General features: G+C 45.6%; 2 protein-coding genes and 2 long non-coding RNA genes across 9 annotated transcripts; 2 read left to right on the top strand and 2 right to left on the bottom strand.

The window, feature by feature from the left end:
• The first annotated feature begins 948 nt into the window (after positions 1–948).
• On the top strand, positions 949–1,505 carry LOC136530343 (uncharacterized). The gene is made up of 3 exons (XR_010777752.1): positions 949–1,092; positions 1,233–1,305; positions 1,420–1,505. It is a non-coding gene; the product is annotated as an uncharacterized lncRNA (long non-coding RNA).
• Positions 1,506–11,404: 9,899 nt separating this feature from the next.
• On the bottom strand, positions 11,405–18,654 carry LOC136530339 (cellulose synthase A catalytic subunit 5 [UDP-forming]-like). 4 transcript variants are annotated; one of them, XM_066523097.1, is made up of 14 exons: positions 18,053–18,654; positions 17,420–17,618; positions 16,247–16,443; positions 16,091–16,166; positions 15,829–16,003; positions 15,206–15,472; positions 14,780–15,125; positions 14,230–14,367; positions 13,891–14,016; positions 13,570–13,782; positions 13,215–13,476; positions 12,935–13,122; positions 12,435–12,785; positions 11,405–12,334 (listed from the first exon to the last, which is right to left on the bottom strand). In XM_066523097.1, exons 1-14 carry the CDS (start codon positions 18,131–18,133, stop codon positions 11,750–11,752), a joined length of 3,204 nt encoding a protein of 1,067 aa, XP_066379194.1. In that variant the 5' UTR covers positions 18,134–18,654; the 3' UTR covers positions 11,405–11,749. The 4 variants fall into 4 exon arrangements, with proteins under 4 accessions (XP_066379194.1, XP_066379195.1, XP_066379196.1 ...); XM_066523098.1 differs by having other exon boundaries at positions 11,991–12,285; XM_066523099.1 differs by having other exon boundaries at positions 11,991–12,282.
• Positions 18,544–21,790, top strand: LOC136530342 (uncharacterized). 2 transcript variants are annotated; one of them, XR_010777750.1, is made up of 3 exons: positions 18,544–18,656; positions 21,368–21,484; positions 21,593–21,790. It is a non-coding gene; the product is annotated as an uncharacterized lncRNA (long non-coding RNA). The 2 variants fall into 2 exon arrangements; XR_010777751.1 differs by lacking the exon at positions 18,544–18,656 and adding an exon at positions 21,141–21,256.
• LOC136530340 (subtilisin-like serine-protease S) lies at positions 18,851–23,155 on the bottom strand. Of its 2 annotated transcripts, XM_066523102.1 has the most exons (11): positions 22,549–23,155; positions 22,285–22,388; positions 22,088–22,185; positions 21,785–21,943; positions 21,359–21,476; positions 20,747–21,281; positions 20,564–20,658; positions 20,246–20,488; positions 20,060–20,174; positions 19,780–19,966; positions 18,851–19,707 (listed from the first exon to the last, which is right to left on the bottom strand). In XM_066523102.1, the coding sequence occupies exons 1-11, from the start codon at positions 22,633–22,635 to the stop codon at positions 19,142–19,144; spliced, it is 2,307 nt and encodes a 768-aa protein (XP_066379199.1). In that variant the 5' UTR covers positions 22,636–23,155; the 3' UTR covers positions 18,851–19,141. The 2 variants fall into 2 exon arrangements, with proteins under 2 accessions (XP_066379199.1, XP_066379198.1); XM_066523101.1 differs by having other exon boundaries at positions 22,088–22,388.
• Between the last annotated feature and the right edge of the window lie 678 nt (positions 23,156–23,833).

The following is a 23,833-nucleotide window of genomic DNA, read 5'->3' as shown; positions in this document are numbered from 1 at the left end:
GACTGACACGACGCCGAGGTCTTGCTACGTCACGGACGACCCCGGTTGACGGCGACACGGTGGCGCATGGGGTCTGACACGTCGGCGTTGTGTCAGCCAACGCCACAGGCCCAACCTCGGCGCTGTGGGACTACACATCGAGCTATTGGCACCATCCGGCGCGCGGCCCAAGCAGCCCAATAACGCTTCGTGGCCCAATAGCTCAGCGCGGGGTCACTTAACGCTGAGCCACCAGACTCGGCGCGACCCGACTCAACGCCGAGGTCTGGACTCTTGAAGCCGCGCCACGGCCCCCTTCTTCTTCCTCCCTCCATTCTGAAAGCCGACGCTCTGCTCTCTCTTCATCTCCCCCATGCCCCCATGAAACCCCAACCCCCAAATGCGACCCTAAGAGGTTGTCGTGGTCTGCCTGTGACTGCTATTGCCTCATTCACCTTCTACAAGTTGAATGCTTGGTTCGTTTTGAGGAAGAAGCATGCGAGGTCTCTATGGACAGCAGGCAAAGCTTGGCCACTTTTAGCATCTCAGGAACTAGCTTTCTCAAAGAAAAAGTCTAAACGACAGAAGGGTTCATGTTTTGATCCGATCAACCATGGATATGAGATTCTAGAGGGTGGTGGAACTAACATTGGTGGTGAAGACCGGGGTGCTCGAAAACATAAAATAGTGATCAATGAGAACAAGTATACGTGTGGAAAACCGACCATATGCCATAGGCCTTGCTCCCACATGATTACAGCCTGTCGCCTTAGACGTGTTGACGCTGAGGTCCCTCCCCGTATGGCCACGGAGTTCTCTTTGAGGAACCTAATGAGCACATGGAATCCTCAGTTCGAGCCATTTCTTGACGAGAGTCAATGGCCTACTTATGATGGCCCCAAGTATGTGGCTGATCTTGGTTTACTCTAGAAGAGTAGAGGACCTAGGTGGTAGAAGTGGTTCAGGATGGACATGGACCGAGCCACGAAAGGTAGATCAACCACGAGTAAGGTTGGGACACATTTTGTAGAGGACACCCAAAAGAGCCATTGCTCTGGTTGCCATAAGACGGGCCACAATAAGAGAAAATGTCCTGAACTACTTAGACAACAGGTATCCACCAAACTAGCTACTTGAATTGCTTTGTGTAATAGTGCATTGGTTTACTTTTGAATTTTTTATTGTTATGTTACTTCGTACCACATATACATGCTTTAACTTATACTAATGCTTTGGCATTCCTTATGTTGCAGGATGGATCGGTTCCCCCTTCTTGATCCAAGGTTCGATGAGCACCACCGGGCTCGGAGGATCGAGAACGGAGAGGTATATTCAATAATTCGTATGAAACAGTGCATTGTTCATCTTTTGCTCTATAGTCCATGCTCTTTATAAAGTGACATGAACTAATACTTTTTCATGCTTGTCTTTTTTTTGCAGGTTTTGAATGTGCTAAGGCCAATGACACATGAGGCCTCTACGACCATGGTCTACGACGAGAGGTACACGCCCCTCCTGAAGCTGGCGAACCTTGCTACCGTTGCTCATGTTTGTCGTCGAGGCACGCCACCTTTCAACCTAGCGGCGCTGACGGCATTGATAGATCGGTGGCGTCCGGAGACACATAGCTTTCACCTACCGTGTAGGGAGATGACGGTCACTCTCGAGGACGTTGCCATGATCCTTGGAGTCAAAATCTGAGGATTCCTAGTGACAGGAGACACGGAGTCTGAAGGATGGCAGCAGTGGGTTGAGCACTTCTTGGGACGTCCCCTAGCGGCAGTTGAGGCTGGCAAGAAATGGCGCAGCAGTGGGGTGTCCCTGAGGTGGCTTCGTCAGCAGTTTCGGGAGTGCCCACCCAACATAGACGCCTAGACCGTAACATACTACTATCGGGCCTATGTCCTGCACATGTTTGGTACAGTTCTCTTCCCTGATGGCACTGGAGACACGGCGTCCTGGATGTACATCCCGTGCCTTTAGAACTGGGAGGATGCTGGCAATAGGAGTTGGGGCTCGGCTATACTTGCCTTCCTGTACCGTCAGCTTTGCGAGGCTTGCCGCCGTTCTAGAGGCGCGCACGCTACAATGTCAGGGCGCATCACACTGTTGTAGGTAATAAAGCAAAGTTGTACAAGTTTCTACTACAATTCAATGTTTTTTCTTAACAAAAGTGATTAACATGTAAGTTTCCACTCTTTTTTTGCAGATTTGGATGTGGGAGAGGCTTCCAGTTGGGAGACCACATCAGCTTGATCCCCCACAACCTTGGTTTCCTCAAGGAGACGCAATTGTCGCCCTTATCATGGCACACCTCTATGAGCGAGCCCACGGAACTTACCACGTGTCACGCCACGCGTACATCAGCTTCACCAACGAGCTGGACACCCTTTTGCCATAGCATGTAAGTTTCCCACCCTTTTGGCCTAATTGAGGATATGTGCACAAATTGAGCGTCGACTAGTTGACGACGACGTTGTGTACAGGTTGAATGGCGCCCATATCGGCAGAGGCAAGTCACGGATCTCAACTTGAGCTCCTTGTGCATGGCAGACGAGGATGTCTGGACGATGAGGACCCCCCTTATTTATTTCTATGCAGTGGAGTACCATCTCCCTCACTGTGTAGCATGGCAGTTTGGTAGGCTGCAGCCTTCTCCACCCTAGGATTTCTCCACCGGTTGGCAGCTCCACAAGTACGTAACATGCAATATTTTGTTCATTTCACATGAATGAATCATTGAGTAGGCCTTCATATTGCCGCTATGGTGTAAAATTTGCAGGTTCAGCAGACAAAAAAAGAAGAAGATCACCAACTAGCAGCTGGAGCACCAGCGCTACATTGATGAGTGGATGTTGATGGAGCAGAACAACATGGGCATCCACGCCGTCCATCGTGACAAGCCATTCGATGATTACCTTGTTTGGCTTGGTCAACGAACAAGGCTTCAATTGAGGCCCGCTTGGACGGAGCAAGACATTGCTGACATTGCGAGCGAGGATGAGGGCAACAACCCATATGACCAAGCTACTCGAGAAGGCAGGCAAGTTGAGATCGCCCCTGCGTTAGCTAGAGCTATAAGTGATACAACTATTTCCATCTCTGAGGTCTTTACTGTGATGGAGACTTAAATTCTTGTTTTTGTTGCATAGAGCATGGAGATAATGAGGACAGTGGCTGAGCAAGGAAGGGCATTGATGATTCCTATGGGCGATACTGATGAGGCCTCCATGTTACGACAGCACATTCAGGTAGTCTCCTGTCATTCAGTTGATGTTACATCTTTATATAGTTTTGCGACCAACCCCACTTACTAATAGTGCTTTCAAAATGCAGCGTGCCATGCATCGCCTCCGAAAGGTAGCTGCACGCCTTGGATGTAGACGTGCCCCGGATGTGGTAGTCCCACAATAGCTTGGTGCTGGACCTTCTACTGCACATGTTGGAGGGACTTCATCTTCACATGGTGCACATGTTGGTGGGACTTCTTCACATGGTGCAGCAACTAGTGCAGAGGGTGGTCAAGGACATGGTCCTTATGATGATGAAGATGATGAAGGACAGGGAGAGTACTATGAGCACGAGTATGATGAGATTGGCATGTCCTAGCTTGAAGATGCACCCTAAGGAACTCAAGGCCCCTCCGGTTCTGGACGTTCACATAGGACGCTCAGACCAGTGGACAAGTACACTCCAGGTACCTATCCGTTTGGGAGGGGAAAGCGTTACGCTCGCCGTCCACGTTAAGGTACATCTTTTGATATGGTAATCATGATACTTGGCTCAGATTTTAGCAAACACCAAATAGCTATGTGAAGGTAGTCTCATTAATGGTTTCTAACTTAGCTCAATATCCGCTAAAAGTTGTGAAAATGGACTACTGTAGGAAAAAAGAGAGACAAGGAGAAAATGATGGAGCATTAGACAAGGAGCGAGCTAAAAGATCCAAAGACTTCATATGCTATATTTTGTGCATGAACTATGTATGCATTGGACCTTATGTAATGCACTATGTATGGACCTTGTACTATGTTTGGACTATGTTGGATGATTGATGAAGCATATGCATGGACTATGTATAGATGTTGAATGTGTTGGACTATGTTGGATGTTGAATGTGTTGGACCTTATGTATGTATGGATGTTGAATGAATGTGTATGTCGGTGTGGTCATTTGTTATGTGAAATTCTGTATGCTCATGTATTATGTCATGTATTCTGTGTATTATGTGTTATGTGTATGCTCAGTTCATTGTTTTTTGGTGAACCCAGTAGCTCGGCGTCAATTGAACACACGCCGAGGGTGGTCACCTCGGCGTTTAGTCAATTGACGCCGACCCCTGGTGCATACTGGAATCCTTTGCCTCGAAGCGACGAGGTGCCCAAGCTCGGTGTTCCGTAAATTGACGCCGAGCCGTTAATCTAGGCGTTAAAATATTAAACGCCGAGGTAGGTGTGTGGGCTGACCCGACGACGCCCGTGGCCCAAACATCAGCGTGGCTCGACTCAGCGCCTAGCTGTCTGCTCTTGGCGTGGGCCAACTCAGCGCCGAGGTTCGGCCCAAACCTGGCATGGGCTGTGGTGATCCAAACCCCAGGGTTGGCGTGGGCCAACTCGACGCCGAGCCTCAGCCCAACACTTTATGTAAATGGCCGAGCCAAACCCTAGGGTTGGCGTGGGACGAATCAACACCATGGTCATCTACCTCGGTGTCGACTGACTTGACGCCAAGCCTATAAATCATAAAAAAGAAAGAATAAAGTATTAAAGACAGAGGTCTTCTAAACCTTTGGTATAGGTTGAAATCCTATTTGCATGATTCAAATGAAAAATCTTTCTCATCGATTCCTCTTCTACTAACACGAGTTATACTAATAAGAGTAGACATGCTATATTTATGTTTGTTCCTACAGGAAAAACCGAAGGTTGCTTCGATTTCAATCCCCTATTTTTAGAGAGAGTCAAATCTTTTTTTCAGTTTGGGAATCAACCATAGTACATGAAACTTAGAGATAGGTAAACTGCAATTTATGAAATAGTGAATGCACAACGATTACACTCACATCAAAACTAACAATGGCATCTCGCAAACTGAACCTAGCATGCCTTAGGGGATTGAAAGAAACTAGTGATACATACGTTGCAAAGGTACTACGATTACACACTCACATGAAAACTAACAATGGCATGTTACAAACTAAACCTAGCATGCCTTAGGAGATTGAAAAGAACAACTCATACAAGCATTCCACATTCGGATTGACTAACAAAGGTTGGTCCTAATAATGCTCCCACATATTGAACTGAGTTGCGCCTTCCCCATAGTATCCTCCAGTTGACGGCGGCGGTGGTGGTGGCGGTGGAGAAGGAGGCCCGTGCTTCTTATGGTACGGGCACTGGCAGTACGGATTATTGCATAGTGCCTCCTCTGCATCATTGCTGTTGTCGTCATCCGACTTGTCCCTGTTACCACTTCTAGGGCCATACTTTAGGATGCGTCCCTGTAGATATGTGATGTACTGTTGATGGGATAGATAGGAGGAGGGTCGACCCATCTAGTGAAGCCATAGTTATCTGGACAGCTTGAATCCTGAAAACCCATCTACCAATAAGTACTACTACAAACCAAATGCAAATCTAAAAAAGGAGAGAGTTCAAAGGAAATACAAATCCTCACGAGCATCTAAAGAAACGACGGCCTCCACCGTCACAGTCGTTGTACATCTGCACAACGCAATCCAAACCGTGGCGGCATTTTGGCCAATCTTCAATGCGCTTGTCGTATGATCTAAGAGGTCTCTCATGGGTGAAGTCACTCTTGCTCTCCAAAGGAAATTCCTCTATTGGTTCTTCAAAAGAATCAGGACCCAGAGAACCCTCCCACACAATCGGAGGCCCCTTCCTCACCCCCTTTCCTCTCCCTCCGCCGAAACCCTTTCCACTAGAGGAACTTCCGCTCGACATTTGCTAAAACTAAACCAGAAAACAAGTCGTGTGGATGTGGAGCAAGACATGGAGCACTATATATAGAGATGAAGACAGGTTCACCATGAATGCTACTTGACAAAAACCTTGTGTGCGTACTCATTTATTGAATCTGCAAAGGCTAGATGCTTTATCTGAAAAGCCTACAACCATGACTGGTCATTTCATCTGAAAAGGCTACACCTGTGTTTTGTCACTTCATCTAAATGTAGTATATCACTCTAATATTAATTCATTGCGTATACGGATACAACAGTAAACGAATCTAGACTTTTCAGTGAGTTTTCAAATAGACTTTTCATTGACTGCAACAATACTTGTAGCCCTTTCAGTGACTACAGCAGCACAAGTAGCCTTTTCAGTGATACAAACAGTAGCACTACAGTCCTAGGATAGTTAACGAAGTACAAGGTATAAGACCATCTGAAATAAAACCATAGTGCATTACAATATAATAAAAAAAGTCCAGGGAATAAGTTCATCTGAAATAAAAGCAGAGTGCATTACAACATAGTAAAAAAAGTCCAGGGCTACACGACATCGCTCATGAATAAACCAAATACCTACTGAGTGCAACGAGGCCACTTTCCCTTCCTCTGGGCATCGGGATTCTCCTCCATCGCTGCCTTCGCTCGGCGCACACGCTCAAGCTTCTTCTCCCTCTCCGCCCTGTACACAGCAACACGCCTCCTTTTCTCCTCTTCCTTATGCTCCTTTTCTATAGCCTCCTATCTGCGTCTCTGCTCAAACCTCTCCTTAACCTCCGCATCCCACTCCTTCAAGCCTTCTAGATGCTGCTTGTCCGACTCCTTGATCTCAATATCAATCCACTGCTCAAAGTCACACAGTGGTGGAACGGTTTGCAAGAAAAACAAATTGTTACAAAACAAATAAATAAGTAATACTTAATATCACAAGAAAATTAATTAACACATAATAAAAATTCCTCACAATCGATGCACGGCGCTGTTGCTTTGTAAGTTCTCATGCATAATTGGGACACATTCAGTACCTCTGTCTATATATTTCCTCATCTTCAGAGATGTCTACCTTGCAAGGATCACCACAAAAGCACATGGGTTGAGGAACACCTTCAGAGAGAGGCTTTAGGTCGTAGGGATTTGCCCTCTGGCGACCATAGCTATAATTGAAAGAATTTAGTCATATTAACGGTGAACCAAACCTAAACCTAGGGTTTTCTATTTGTTGCACAAATAATGAATAAACATTGGGATTACCTTGGAATACGAGCTTTACCACGCCTTGGCATCCTAACATTACGTAGAAAAAAAATCAATCCAAAGTACCTTGCAACGAATGTAAAGCTACTAACACTAAATCACCATACCTCCCAAATAAGCTTTTCATTACAAACCCTAAGCAAATTTGAATCCCAACAAACACAAAATTTAACTCAATGATTATAAACCAGAACATATACAACAACAACAACAACCATACATTTGGGTCATTCAATCATTTGAACCACCATACATTGCACGAATGACATGAACATGAACCAAACCTATAATGCCAAGTTCAAAAAAAACACAAACAACCGAATCTAAATGGATGAAATGAAAGAGGGGAAAGAGGAGTACCTTGGCAAAACGTTCAAGTCATAAAAAATTGAAATCTAATGACCAACAAATAACTAAAATACATACTAACCCTAATGACCAACAAATAACTAACCCTAATGACACCTACAATAAACAAAGAACCCTAATGACCAAAATAACTAGAAACCAAACTAACCTCCAGCACATAAAACAGTTAAACAACAATGCACTCAATCAACCTAAGCCATACATTTTGCAAATGCAAATACACATATACCAAAACACCATACACCCATGATTCCACATGATTAGAGACAATGCAAGCACATCTACGCGGATAGATTGGAGGAGGGGAGGGACCATTACCTCGAAGAAGCTTCGGGAGACGAGATCCGGGCACCTAGGGTCGCATTTGGGGGCTAGGGTTTCATGGGGGCCGTGGGGGGGGGGGGGGGGGGGGAGAAGAAGGGAGCCTACCGGCGCTTTCAGAATGGAGGGAGGAAGAAGAAGGGGGCTGCGGCGCGGCTTCAAGAGTCCAGACCTCGGCGTTGAGTCGGGCCGCGCCGAGTCTGGTGGCTCGGCGTTAAGTGACCCCGCGCCGAGCTATTGGGCCACGAAGCGTTGTTGGGCCGCCTGGGCCGCGCGCCGGATGGTGCCAATAGCTCGGCGTGTAGTCCCACATCGCCGAAGTTGGGCCTGTGGCGTTGGCTGACACAACGCCGACGTGTCGGACCCCATGCGCCACCGTGTCGCCGTCGACCGGGGTCGTCCGTGACGTGGCAAGACCTTGGCGTCGTGTCAGTCGACGCCGACCCTCATACCTTGGCGTTATGTTCTAATACGCCTAAAAATGGTCTATTTTCAGCAAACGTTTTGGCATAGGTCTTTTTATAAAAAATATTTTCAAAAGGTACCAAAATGCAAAAATTTCACTCTGTCGGTCAGGGTCGACGACGGGCGCGGAGATGGAATGGAGTCGAGGACTGATCAGGAGGGCAGGGAGACGCCAACCAACAGAAACAGGCAAGGTGCCCCCGCATCCCCGAATCAGGCCACGCGTGGCGTGCTGACTAACCGGTGCCGGGCCAAACGTGGAAACTAGCCAGCACCCCACCCCTGCCGGTGACGGCGCCGAACGAGTGCGTGCGGTGCGATGCCGACGGGGCGTAGCGACCAATCCTTTCTCCATCGTGTGCGTGCGTCGCCCCGTACGGCCGTACCTCCGATCGTCTCGTCACGTCTGTTGCTGCCGGGGGTAGACGCCTTACCGGCAACAGGCAAACTAGTACGTCGGAGAGCTCCCTTTTGGTGTAAAACTCTCATCACCCTGGCTGGCAGGCATAGTGGCATGCATTGACCAAACCCCAAAGATTGCCGTCCGGGTCCAGAAGGCACATGCATATACGGTCACTTGCTTAGTTGATTTGCTACGCTTTTGGTAGTCGTTTTGGGGCACGAGTTAAAATAAAAGTGTGCCTTTAATTTATCGGCGAAAGAGAGTGCATGGTCGGTCCTCTTTGATTTTGAGGACGCCGTGGTACTACGGACGTGTGCTTAACTCTCCATTATTACTTTTTCTAACTAACACACTGGTTCCCTCTTTAGCATCCCATCCTCTTGCATTAACGTTCCACCTCAAGCTTAGCTCACTATATTGGGGCTAAAGATCGAGTCGGTGGACAGTGGAGGCTTCCATTGTCCACGTACTCTTAACCCCCATACAGTGAGTATATACCACGAAGGTGGTGGACACTGAACACTACTCTTGCTAATGTATTTAACATCATAGTAGACCTAGAGCTTATATAACCCAAGAACAGTGAACCCTGCCCGTAGAGATACTAGATAACTATGCTAAGAAATTGAGCGGTAAGAATCGTCTGTTGACTCCGTCCATTAATGTGAGGCCTGTAAGAAATTGAGCGCTACAATTGCTGCTCGATCAAGTCAAGCAATGCCCCGTGCTTTGGCGCCATGACCATGATCTACTTTCGCAAAGTTTGATCCAGCTCAATCGAGACGCGTTAGTCTTCCAAGGATTGCACATATATACTACACTACTACTAATGAAGGTGAGGTGGTTGTGATTGGCCAACAACTGTCCTAGCTTAGCTTGGACAGCTGCAACAAATTCTAGTGGTACCCATTACAACAAGCTGAGAAGGAGGTAATGGTGCACCCGTGGCCGTGGTACGAGTACACATTCGCTCACAGCGCGTCCTGCCTCTTTGTGATGAGACGCCTCATCTGCTCCCGGATACAGCGCTAGGCGTGATGTCTGCCGGTCAGTACACATTCCACTTTGGCGCCAACGAAAACTTGCCTAATCGCCCATCACCAGTCACCACCACAGCTCCATCCAAAGAACCCGCTCTAATCCAAACAGGACTTGAGCAAATCACAAACCAAGACGGGAGAGTTGAGCAAAGTACCACTCTGCTTGCAGTTGCAGAGCGGAGGGAGGACGGCCATGGAAAGCTAAAGCAACATCTATGAACGATTGAACGGCAACTCCCCTTTACAAAAAGCTAGTTAGACGACCTTCTTGGAGGCCAGGACAGGACTCCAAGCACCTACTAAGACCTAATCAAAGACGACGGTGGCAGTACTGAGATGTTCTCCTATAATAATTTTATTAACGGCCACTAATAATGAACGTTACATGGTAGCTGTACTGCTATCTGCTTCAGCAAGCCTACTAGAACGACGGCAAGTTATGAGAGGGATCGGATCGAGCTGTACTTCCATTATCTTTTAGTACAAACAAACCGTGTGATCTGCTGCTCTGTTTGGATGACCTACAGCTAAAGTTTAGATGAACTAATGTTTAGTTGAGCTAAAATTTAGATGGAGCATTTTTAGTCAAGTGTGTTTGGATACATGGACTGAACTAAAAGTGAAAAGATTGCTTAGGCATAGACTCGTGAGCATCTTTTAGTTCACTTTAGTCCACATTTGCCAACTGATGGACTAATGGCTAGTTGAGGTGAAAACTAAAGTTTAGTTCACTTTAAGCTTACATGTTTGGATACCTAGGCCTAAAGTTTGGGTGACTAAAATTTAGTATGAGGTATCAAAGAGGCCCTTATTAGCTCTTATTGATCACTGTGCAGAGTACGGAGAAGCTTGAGCGCCACTTAAATTCGGACCAGCTCACTTTAACTGCACAGCATACTGCACACGCCTACTCCTCTCCATTCTCAGACCAGTGGCCCGGGAAAAACAAACAGTGTTCGTTCACCTCTTAGTATGTCTAGTACATGGCTACATGCAGCAAGGGTTGGTAACTGTTAGGTGATGAGTTCGTGTCAATGGCCGCACGGACAAGATCACAAGATGCAGGGAGGAATGGGCTCGATGGGTGACGCTTGACGCTTCCAGCTAGCAGGGGATGCAGAGACCGGGTACATACAAACCTCCTCCAAGTCACCTCCAGAAACAACACGGATCTTGATAATGATATAGTGGCCCTATGATGTTCATGGTCTTGCTTGGCATGGCGTCCGTCAGTAATAGAGAGCCGCGCCATTGAGCACAACTGGCCTTAGCAATAGCAATTACCATGGGAATTCTGAGTACCAGTCCTTCCTGGAACACAAATCCTGAGTTCCATTGGGTGCTCAAATTAGCGAGCACTGTCTGGCTTCTTTTTTCCATCAATGCACAAGGTGAGCTGACAAGTATAGTTCGACTAACACAATTTACAAAATCGGAACACATAAGAAAACAGGAACAGTTGTCCTTGCAAACCAGCAAGAAAAGACCATAACAGCAACATAAAGAAACTGGAGACGGCCAAGCTGATACTTACAAAGGGAGGAGCTTTTTTTTTGGCATTTACCTGAAACTCTTGACCTTGTGTACTGGGATTGCTACCAAGTACCCCCAAAATTCGATTGAAGAAGCACAGCCACATTCAAAGTTTGAAACGGTGCAAGCGAAATGCACAGTTCTCAACCGATGTACACGGGGAAATGTACCAAGTGTCAGTCTATTGTGCCTGTCTCAATATCTACAACAGTAGCACTATCTTCTCCCTTTTCTATTTTCCTCCTGTTCATAAACACATATTTTCCTAAAACGTTACTTCACTAAAACCTATGCTAATCAGCAATCATCAAAGAATAAAAACAAGTTGAATAACTAATGAAAGAATATAACCCTCTCACTACTCTACGCTAAAAATGATAAATCTATTTCCTATATAAACTGTATCTTCTACCTCATTCACATTCCAAACCACAAACCTCTAGAACTAGGCCATCAAACTTGGTGGCGAACGGACTTACACGGACCCACAAAAGAGAGAATATGGATGCTAGTAGCACAGACAATACAACAACAATGGTCGGCACCCTGTTCTGCTTGCCAATCACGCCCTTGAGGAACGGGTGGAGATGGAGGATAACCCAGAAGGAGAAGAACAGCTTGCCAAGCAGTGGGCCCCAGGCTTCGTATCCATCCGTTATTGCCTTGGATACACCAGCCAAGACTCCGACAACGTTTAGCAAGAGCAATGTCATCGGAGGGACCAATAGCCAGGTCCACTTGAACTCATACAACTCTGAGAACTCATCCGTGTCGCCTCCCTTCAAAGTCACCCTGAACTTAGTATTCACACCACCAAGAACCTTAAGAAGCCCTTGGCACAGTGCAAAGAGGTGTGAGGAGACACCGCCAATAACCCAAAACTGTTCATTTCTCCACCAATCATTGATTCCGACTCCTCCCCACTGCATCTCAAGGATGCTGGTAGCTGCTATGGAGACAAATAGAGCTATGAACAATATGCTTGAATAGATATTCATCTGTAAAAGGAAAGAAGAAATAGATATCATCATCTATAATCTATAAACGAAACCCTATAAGCAGAGTAGCATAAAGCGATATTATTGTTTCGTGCAGTACCTCAGGCACCATAAACTTCCCAGATAACAGGCAAAATGCTGGCAGGGCACAGTAAATTAGCAGAGGAATTGATGTCCACGGATAGATGACAGAGTTGATATATGACAATCTCTCCAATGGTTTTAGACCACATCGATACCCATACCATATTGGGCAGTGCTTGCTAAGAAAGATCTCCACAGAGCCAAGTGCCCATCTTAGAACTTGATGGAGACGATCAGTGAGATTGATAGGAGCGGATCCCTTGAATGCTGGTCTCTTGGGCATGCAGTAAACAGATTGCCAACCATGGCAGTGCATCTTGAAGCCCGTGAGGATATCCTCAGTGACAGATCCATAAATCCAACCAACCTAGATAATTACATCGAGTTAGCTAAAAGCATTCTTGGATGCTACGTTGCAAATTTTCTTTTATTTCTAGGGCACAAACACAATTTCAAGAGTCTGATCTGGAACTACATTGAAAAAGGAAAAACAAAGACAGGATGGGGCAAAGTTACCTCTTTCCCCCATTGTGTCTTATTCTCGTACCCGCAACTTAGCACATGGATGCAATCATCAAGGCTTTTGAGCATGTCAAAGCGACAACCTTCACCATTATCTTGCAATGTCGAAGCCAAAAATGCATCTGACTGCCCAAATCTCTTCTCAAACTTTTCTTGAGGCGCAGGGGGTGCAGTTTCTCTTCCTATTTATTTTGAGATATGCGGATCAGGCTCCATAAGTACTTTGGAGAACATAAAATGAAGAACAGGAGCAACGGAACGGAACCAAACTCACCAGCCACTTCGAGAGCATGCACTTGCTTGAACGCATCCCTGCATTTCACTTTCTTCTGGTGTTCTTGCTTTTTCTTAGCTTTGGAACATTTTCTTTTCGATCCACAACACAAGCAGCATGACTTCGGCCAGCAGTTACATGTCTTGCTAGGAGGTTTTGTTGCAGTTGGGGCATCATATCCATACAAAGCATGTCTTCTGAAAACACAACCAGTCCCAACATATATTGGTCCTTGGATCCCATCAAGACCTTTCATGTTAATCTGTACAGAAAAGTAGATAATGCAGAAACTTGTTCAGAATACTATCTTTTATGTCTTTCGGATAAAGTTAGAATCAATTCATGCCACACATACATCAAAAAACACAACATTGTGGTTTGAATATCTATCGTGTTGATCAATGCCATCAAATCTCTGAGGAAATTGAACATAACAAATCTTCTCTCCCAATACTGGATCCATCAGAAAACACATTGCCTCCCGTAGTGCTTTGCTATTGTTCATATAGTGGTCACAATCCACATTCAGGACAAAAGGTGCGTTGGACAGAATTGCTGAAGTTCGCAGCTAAAATAAAAAAAGGGAGATTGTTACTTGGAGGAAGTGACTGATGTAACAGCTTCATATGATTGCTCTTGCTCAAAGAAAAGACATGGATAGAACACTGTAGATTACCAATGCATTCAAGGCACCAGCCTTTTTATGATGATCATAACCAGGCCTTTTCTCTCGTGAAACATAGACCAACCAAGGCAGCTTATTTCCAGCATCATCCAGGACACAATCATGGCCAGTGATGACCTGGTGAAATCACAAGATATGTAAGAAGAACAATTCAAAATTACAAAACAAAACAGCATGCATCACATTTTGCATATTACTTTTTCTATGGAAATTCAAGGCTCAACAAAGTTTGACAAAGAAAAAGCATAACAAAGTGCATCAAGCAATAAAAAAAAGTAAATGAAGTATTAAAAAAAAAGCTGGCTTTTAGAGACAAATAAAGCACCCAACCTGGACCATCCCGGCATGGTCTCGAACATTATTTCCATGCCATGGAGCTCCTTCTGGTAGGGACCATCGTCCCTCGGGAACTTTGCGTGAATTAGCAACTACTGCGTTTATACGAACCTTAAATTCTTCATATTCTCTCTGTATGAAAACCAAAATGCAGGTTAAAAATAGTCTAATTAGTTGCAAACACACATGAACAAGTATAATGTGTATTAAACCAAGCTGAGATCAGAATGTAAAAACAATCTTGTAAGCAGGCACTTAGGCACGCAAGCATGCTTCTACAGATATTGCATCATTGTCAGTAGCAGAACAGAGAATGTGAAAGTAAAAGTGCATCATTTAATGTTCTTACTCTTGCAAATCTCATCGCCCGCCCCCCCCCCCCCCCCCCCCCCCCCCCCGCCTCATTACTAGGCCATACGAATGCTATGCATGATGTTAAGTACAGTTTCATTTTAGCAAATGTCTAGTGAGTCATGAACAAACAAAAAGCCTATTAAATGAAGTCCAAATAGTCTTACTTCCCTAGTCTGTCATATGAACTAACCTTCATTGCACGTCGTTCTCGAACAAACTCTGGGTGAACCTTTTCTCTTAGATAGTCAATTTTCTTAGCAAAATACCATTCAGGAGCCCGAGGCTCGATTTTGTGCTTCTTACAGAAGGGAACCCATTTTTGTGCAAATAGACATGTTTCTGTAAGTGCTTCAAAAGTAAGCATTGCAGCACCATCATCCGACACATAGCAGCAAACTTTATCAACAGGATAATCCACAGCCAGTATAGATAAAACTGTGTTTGCAATAATTAAAGGATGTTCCTTCATTGGATCAACTGTACTGACAAATACATCGATTGGAGCCAGTTCTGGTGGTTTTCCTTCCTTCTCGTACCTAAGGGGGGCAAAATTTCACAAATTATACAAAAATGTAACTGATTCTATGCCTATATTTAGTTTAGGTAGATAATTTACCTTAATGATAATCGATCCAAGTATGTTTCTCTCTGTATTGGGTGCCACTTGGGAAATTGGTCCAAAATCCATGAAAAAGCGAACCAAATTTCACAAATAACTGAAGTCAACCACAACCAGTGAGCATCATGTACAGGATTCAGAATCCGATAGTGGAAAAATAAGGCAAGAATGGCTAGCCGCAAACTGATTACAATCCTGTAAGGGTTTATTTTGCTAGATGGAATAGGTAACTTCCTTGATAGTTGCTGCTTGCTTTCAGCACACCTAGAATGTATTAGACACTTGTCAGTGAGAAAGCAAGTACTTGCTTTATACAAACCAAAAGATGCAGGATAGAAGAAAACATTTCAAAAGCCAATATTTCTATTGATTCCAGGTCTGGCAAAAGGCACCAAAATGATTTATGGCTTAATTCTAAAATTTCCTCTAGGTGAAAGCACGATGACTACCAATAGTGACAAGATACAAATATGCTTACTTCAGGTAGGCAAATTATGTCCTTACAAGGTCCAAAGCAGATAATTTCTTGAGAAAACTAGCACAACATTTTTTGCACAATCAATTGCACAAGGTATTCTTTTGCATTTGCTGATACTACTGATACAATATAATGCGCTCACCTGGGAATATCGCGATCACTGTCAAAATCATTTAAATCAGATCCTTCACCATCAGATGAGACCTTTTGCATTTTATGCTGTTGTTTTCTTTTCCACTCAACTCTGTTCTTCCAGGCAACCGATCCATAGCCATACAATGCTAGGTCTCTATTAGGATTTATTGGTCTCGTTTGCACTAAAACAACAGCAAAACCAAATGGTAAGCTACCGATGCAGTAGCACAGGAAAAAGTAAAGTAAGACTATTTGAAAGGGAAACTTACAGGGATTATATCGCACAATTTCTCCAGTGTTAGGGTGAACAACAAGAGCATGATGATTTGTTGGAGTTCCAACATGCTGCAAAAGCAAACATGTGACCTTTTCACCAGTACTACTAGAATGGGTGGCAGATAGATTGGGATATCAAAGTTCATTACCTCTTCATAGAAATGGACACTTGTTCCACTGTTCGTGATACTTACACTATCAATGTCCCATGAGTTGATGGAGCTTTCTGCCACAGAGACACGGTATGGATGCACTATATTTGATCTTCCAGCTATACTGGAAGCAAACTCACTCTCAATGTCATCAGAACCTTCTTCTTCCTCATCCCCATGGACTCGAGGACTACCTAAGAGCAACTCCAAGAGCTTATGTAAAAAGATATTCCAAATTACATGATTTAGCTATTATCTAAAATACAAAAGCCACTTAAAAAGTAGGGTACCGCAACAACTTATCTAAATTCTCTTGTCTATATTTTTGAAACTGCAGTGTCATCACGTTTCTCTCATCAAAGATCCGATCGGCAGTCCTTCGTCCGTCGCCTGCGCAGGGTCTCTCACACGGAGGGAGCAGCCGGTCTCTGGCCAACGCATTCGGTGACAAGTAGAGCTCGCCAGCCGTTTTCCAGCAAAAGGCCCCAAGCCAAGGCCTCGGTCTGCTCGGTCACACCAGCCTACCATCGCTGCCATGGCACCACCGCGAGCACCTCGTTGGCCGGAACACTGCAAATAAAACCAATCGATTGTTGAAGCCATCCACCAGGCTGACGTCGTTGAAGTCTCGGTCGGAGGCAAGCGTGAACTCGGCGAGGCTGACAGGGGCGGTACGCCGCCGGACGCCCCGCACCTGAGCGCCGTCACGCACGAGCCCGTGGCGCAGGTCCCGTTCCCGGCGTCAAAAGTGTAGCCCGTGGAGGCCAACAATCGCCGGGGAAGCGTTACTGCTCCGACGAAAGACGACGCGCTGGACAACCGTGTCCGGCACTACAACACCGCCAACGAGGTGCTCGCAGGCCAGGGCGAAAATGCACGGGAGCAGCTAATGCTGCACGCGCAAACGGGGTTCACGCGGAGATGGCTAGCGAACGCGGCTAGCTTTCTTTGCTGAGTGAAAATTGAGGAATAGCCGGTGGCTATGTTTGGACAATGAGATAGATAATCTGTTGGAGATCTATTTTACATCAAATTCTCTAAATCAGATTATAGAATAGAAAATAGCAACTCTCTTGGAGTTGCTCTAACAGATGAAATACTCTTTAATTTCTCATTTTGGATATAACAAAGCTGAAAAACTGATACAAGCTCAAGGAGCAAAAGTCATACCTTTGTGGCGTTTGTACCGGGTCTTGCAGCGAGGGCATGCTTGTGTGCCCTCCTGACGCTCGTACTCATAACAAGTGCGGCAAACAGGGAAAGCACAATCATTACATGCGACGAAATACTCATTTTCTTCCTGGAGTATGTCAATGTCATCTTCGCATATCTGACAAATATAGTCTGGACAGCCCTGTGAAGATCCTTGCTGCAATGTGACGCCAACACAAATAGAAGTAACAGTGAGAGCTCAAGGAAAGTTTGATAACAAAATATGATTTGTTAGCCATATGCAACTAAGCAAGAGCCTACACACTAACATGCCCAAGTAACAAAAGTGATATTAAAGCAACATGATATGCAGTGAAACAAGCCTGCTGTTCCATTTATTTCACACCGAGGGTTTCCTCTAGCTATAGTACAATGCTTCTCCATTTCTTCCAAACAGGAAATAGTACGCCAAATCTAACATCACCAAAGAACAGAAAAATATCCACAAAGCGACTCGAGCTTAGTTTACGTTTTTCTTGTAAAAGTAATGGAAAATTAATATTCAAAATTGGCACTATCCCACAATCCGTTCAGGCTGGAAGGAAGCCAAATGGGGGAAAAGGTTAATTGGCTCGACGTCCGGCGGCTTACCTTGGAGAAGTCGTCGACGTTGAGGACGACGAACTCGCGCCGGGAGCCCGCGACGAGGAAGCCGAGCCCTCCAGCGTCCATCCGTCCGATGCGCCTCCGCCTCTATGCCGCGGTCCACTGCGCAACCAACCAAGCTCCCCCCATCTTCGCGCCAACCCCAAGTTAGAACCCCTCCCCCGTGAATCCCGCGCCGCCGCACGCGCATCACAGGGTGCACTCCACCTCTCCTTCCCACTCTCACTCTCCCTGTTACGACCTCCGCGTCCATCGGCACCTCCGCCACCCGTCTCCCCCGCGTCCGCCTCCGCCACCATCGGGCGGTCTCGGTGCCTCGCGGCAGCCTGATAAATGAAGGCACACGCTGTCGTTTCAGTCTGATAACCAGACACAAAACGCCAATGCGGCAACCATGGAGGTCCCCCCCGGGCTTGGCCGCGGGCCGCCTCTACAACTCTCTTTCTCTCCAGGCGGATCGGCGACAAAGGGGAGACCCTCGGTCGGCACATCGGCAAAGGGGCACTCGGGTGGGTGGAGTGGGCCGTGGGCGAGTGGCGAGGAGGGAGACGACGGCGCCATTGCGACGCAGCGACGAGACATGTCACAGGTGAGACCCGAGCTCTGGCCATCTCTTCATTTCTCTCCCTAATTTCACGACCATTCAACTGCCACACGGGGGAATCAGCTCATGGGGACTTCATCGGGGCGACCAAGTTTCAGTACTAGGAATCTGTTCGCATCTGTCGGATCCTTGATCATTGCAAGGAGCAGAATCCTGGTGGGTAAAGCCTGGGGCATTCGTTAGCTGAACGTTAAATCCAGCAACTCCTGCATTCTTAAGATTTGGATTTAGTCACGAAATAATTTTACAACAATCATCAGGGGAAAAAGAATCTTGTTCTGGGAGTGGTTGCATTCTAGCCAAGACATTTACAAATCAAATCAAATACCATAGTTAATACTATGATATTATAACAAATTGGTTGCGGTTAGCTTCTCATCTATTCAGTTCTACCACTTTACACTACATTCGTAGTCTAATCTAGCATTCTAGCAACCTCTTTCAAGCATCTTTCCAGGGGATCGACTCAATCAGGCCTTGTCAGAAGTCTGTACTTTCACTACCAACGGCATCGTCACGCGAGCGTCTGTTCCATTTCCATGCCAAGATAAAGAGCCAAAAACATAACCTCGAGGAGGCACATCCACATATAAGCTAACTGTGAACGTCCTCGTTGCACCGTAGTTCTCGAAATTTATAACTTCTGGTGTCACTCTCACGCTGATGCCTCGAGGAGCTGACACCACAGCATGGTAAGTGCTTCTTGGATTACCCACATTAGTCATAGTCCGCATGACCGAATAGCTCTGCTTCAGAAATGGAATGGTGATTGATGGGTAGTTCAGAGCAGTGGTGGAAGAGGAGGCTCTGTGGGTGCAGCTACTGTTGTCTCCGGTAATTAGATGCAAGGAGTGATCATCGCAGCTTGTAGTACATAAGAATGACTTGTAGTCTTCAGGTTGTGCATCAAAGATTATCCCTGGGTTGAGAGCTTTGATGGGATCCACAAAACCCGAGCCAAAGTCAAATGGCGTTGCCGCAGTCCTCCCATTATGGTCCCTTGCTATGGTTTTCCTTTTAGTGTTCAGTACAGTTGCTGCAAATAAGATTCGTGAGATTGGTTGCAACACTAGTTTATCTTCAGAGATTTCAGGTTACCCACTAATACCTGTTGTCATGATTGCTGATTTGATGGCTGAAGGAGACCATGATGGATATACACTTTTCACAAGAGCTGCTATTCCTGTAACATGTGGACATGCCATGGAAGTCCCAGACAGAATGTTGAAGTGCATATCATTCTTAGCAGGAGACCATGCCGCCAAGATGTTCAGCCCAGGAGCAGCGACGTCCGGCTACAAAAATGCACACATGGAGAAGAAACTTAGGAGGATGTCAATCAATTTATCACCTATATTAGTCTTTCCCAGCAGTTTAGTGATGGTTACCTTCAGAATCTCAGGTGTCAATGAACTTGGACCTCTTGAAGAGAATGCCGCTACCCGTGGGGCATCTCGCAACCCTAAGATCGTCTTTGCTGGCAAGATCATTGTACTGGCATGCCTGTAGAACTGACTTTAGATAAAAGATTGGCATGCCAATAAAATGTACTTCCTATAGTAAGTTTAGACAACCTTGTACTTTTGACATAAGAAAGAATTTTGTCACCCATGGCTTTCCCAACAGTGACTCCAGGAACAGCGAAGTGATTAGCAACATGATCCTCCATCTCATCAATGAGAATCATCCCAACTGCACCAGCTTCCTTTACAGTCATACTCGTTGCTAAACGTGATTCGGAGGATCCTTCATTACGTCGGCAAATAAGAATCTTTCCCTTGGCCTTGGTACTATTTAAAGAGCTATCCAGACACAAGCTAACAAGTCCACAAGAAATTCAGTTGGTTGATAATTGAAATCATGATTGTCTTTCGAGATAGTTGTTTGTTTACCTGGATTGATAAGGGGTGAAATAGCCTGCATTGACTTCCGAAGCTGAAATAGTTCTAACAGAAGTTTTCATGTGGTATGTACTCAAGCTCTCACCCTTCATGAAAGGCACATTGTTCAAAAGTATTCTTAAGACTGCATAAGTAATAAAGACTGAAGGTATCATTTTTAAGAATGAAAATTACCATTATGAAGGTACCATTTGTCAGTCTGATATATGAAGAAAATGATCTATCAGTTGTTCCTGCAGCTACTGTGAGCATCCATGGCGCAAGGTTAGTTGCTGAGCCCTGTCTCCCAGCATTTCCTGCTGAAGAAACGACCAGTATTCCATTGTTTGTCGCATGGAATGACCCGATGGATATGGCGTCGCTGAGATAGTCACCCTGAGGATAGTCTGGACCTAGAGACACTGATATAATGTCGACGCCATCTCTGATGGCATCATCAAATGCTGCGAGAATGTCAACATCATAACAGCCAGAATCCCAGCAGGCCTTATAGGCTGCAATCCTTGCCATGGGGGCTCCTCCCCGACCTCCTCCAGTGCCCAAACCTCCGTAATTCATGTTTCTGACAAATCTTCCAGCTGCTATTGAGGCAGTATGGCTGCCATGCCCTGAGCTATCTCTTGGAGATATGAACTTGATGGCATTTTTACTTGAACCACTCTCTTCTGTTTGGTATCCATTGAGGTAATATCTACCTCCTATTATCTTCCTATTGTATTTGGGTAAATGGGTGACTTTATTATAAAATCAATACTGGATACTGTGGGTTAATTTTAAAGCATGTACCTGTTACAGGTGAAATTTGATGCTGAATTTGCCTCTCCGCTTTGGCATTGCCCTCTCCATCTTTTAGGAACCGGAGGCATCCCATGATCACTGAAACTAGGAGATTCTGGCCAAATTCCTGTGAAGGTAAACAGTTAACTAGAATTTCATGATTTTGATGGACAGGTTTCTATCAATCTGATGCCATCCTTTTTGTTTCTAACTTTATGGCCAAACAATCATTTGATGCGTAAGTTAAACATGACAACACAAACATCATGTGGAAGGAAAAGGTGCATACTGCCAGTTGCAACGCTGACATGTCTTGGCAGTTTGTAAGCTAGAATACAACTGGAATTATTGACGGAAAGAACATAACAAATATTCACACTGACTGAAAAATGTCAGTACAATTTGAACTGAGTATGGTATTGCAATTCTACTCACCTGTGTCAATGAATCCAACAATGACATTCTCCTGGTTGTTGGTGGACAATCCAGGGACCTCACCCTCTGCATTGGTGGACAAGCCCATGAAATCCCAAGAATGGGTGGTGCACAATCTCCTCTTTGTGTTTGGGAACACCGAGACAACACCAGGCATCTCTGAAGAAACGCACATCAGAATTAGCCTTTTGGCATCACTGCCGTCACAGCTGGACTCATTTCATGGCTAGCCTTTTGGTTCAGTGTGCTACATACATATAATAACAAACTCTAGAAAGTAGAAACCATGTGTTGTGAAATTACCGGCTAATTTCATGGCTTGCCTTTTGTTCAGTTTGGCAGCGAATCCTTGGAAACCGCTGCTGTAAGTGTAGACGTGTGATGCCTGCGCCTTCTCCGAGCTGTGAAGAGGAAGCATCCACTCAAGATACTGCATGCAACAGCACTGGAAGCTAGAGGGGTATCGACAGCTAAGGAATGAAAACGAGTTTGTTATGGACCTTCCATCGTGAACAGCAGTCAGCATCTGCTGGTGAAGCCTCAAGATGTCATGCTGACGATCACTGTCGCCCTGCGACCCTTTGCCCATGTAAACCACATACACCTGAAGTTGGCATCCATTTGGAAAGGGTTACAACACTGGAAGACCTCAAGAAACAAGTGGTAGCTCATGAAGTGCAGAAGAGTTAACTACCGTGGATAAAATCCAACAGAGCAGTGGTGTGCATTGGAGTTGGTAGAGTACTGATTGTACCGAAACAAACCTGAGAACAAGAACTGCAGCGAAGGTCGCCTAGTAGCACCAGGGATAGCCCGAGGAAGAACATAGCTCTGCCTGGAGAAGAAGCCATGACAGACGCGCAGCCACACACAGGGATGCGCAGCGGAGATACAAAGGGAAGGACTGCGGTTTGGATGGCAAGTGTGTATAGGAGATCTGTTGTATGAAAGCAGCAGCTTCCTGAAACTGCTGCTGAGTTACTGGATGCGTGGGAAAATAAAGCCTGTACTGGAATCCCGGAGGAATGGAACGGGTGGCCGTTAACTGCACTTTTCCTCGTCCCTGCCACTCGCAATCGTAGAGGCAAGATGGCAACAAGAGTACATAAATAAATGCAGACAAAGATGTCCAAAGCGTCATGATGCGGTATGGGAACCAAGAAAGCTCAGCTAGTGAGAGCATGACAAATAGGGTATCCGATCTCGGAGATACAAAGAACATGTAGAATGTCTGCTTTCGTGGATAATACCTGTACATATGAAGTATAATATGACTATTATTATAGATCTAACATTGGGTGTGCCACTGTGCCTATACGTGGTATCTTTCTGTCAGAGCTGGATCTGTTTTCCTCTCCCTCTTGCAAAAGAGGAATTAAAATAACTTACTGTACATGTTGTATTTTATCCTGTGTATACATCTTGTCAAGTGATGAAGTCTACAATAATACAATCTACATGCTGAGGGTCATGGTTCCTCGGTATCCTGAAGAACACGGTGCAGCATCAATCCGGGCATGGGCACGGCTCCTTTCCGGAAAGGCATGGATGCCTCGACCAGCCGTTACCCGTGTCCTCGTCCTCTGCTCGCCGTTCCAGACGACGTCTTGATCCGTCCAACAATGCTGCATCTTTATTTGACGAGGCAACACATGTGCCAAGCTAATGAACAAAACTGCCCCAGTGTATTCGGCTATTCGCCGCTCTTTGCTGTGGGATTAGCGTAGCCACGCACTTCGTCAATCGTCTTGGATCGCACTTGTGGCGGCCGCATAAGTAACACACGCAGTGCCTATTTCTTTTTTACTTTTGCTGTAACGGCAACTTCATTCCAGATTGTTTATCCAATTAACCATCTTTTACTTACTCGTAGCACTGGCTCTGGCTCTGCAAAGTACACAGGACAGGGGGGGCAGCTGAGCTGATTATGACGCGATTGCACTGTGGCTCTGAGAGGCAAACTCGTTTTGGTTTCTGACCTACTTCACGCCGCTAGATTAAATCTTACTATTACAGCAATATACCTCTACGTTATTATTCACAAGACAA

This window comes from Miscanthus floridulus, unplaced genomic scaffold, assembly GCF_019320115.1.
Source record: "Miscanthus floridulus cultivar M001 unplaced genomic scaffold, ASM1932011v1 fs_109_2_3, whole genome shotgun sequence".
NCBI classification, from domain to species: domain Eukaryota; kingdom Viridiplantae; phylum Streptophyta; class Magnoliopsida; order Poales; family Poaceae; genus Miscanthus; species Miscanthus floridulus.
This window is presented reverse-complemented; position numbering and strand designations above follow the sequence as displayed.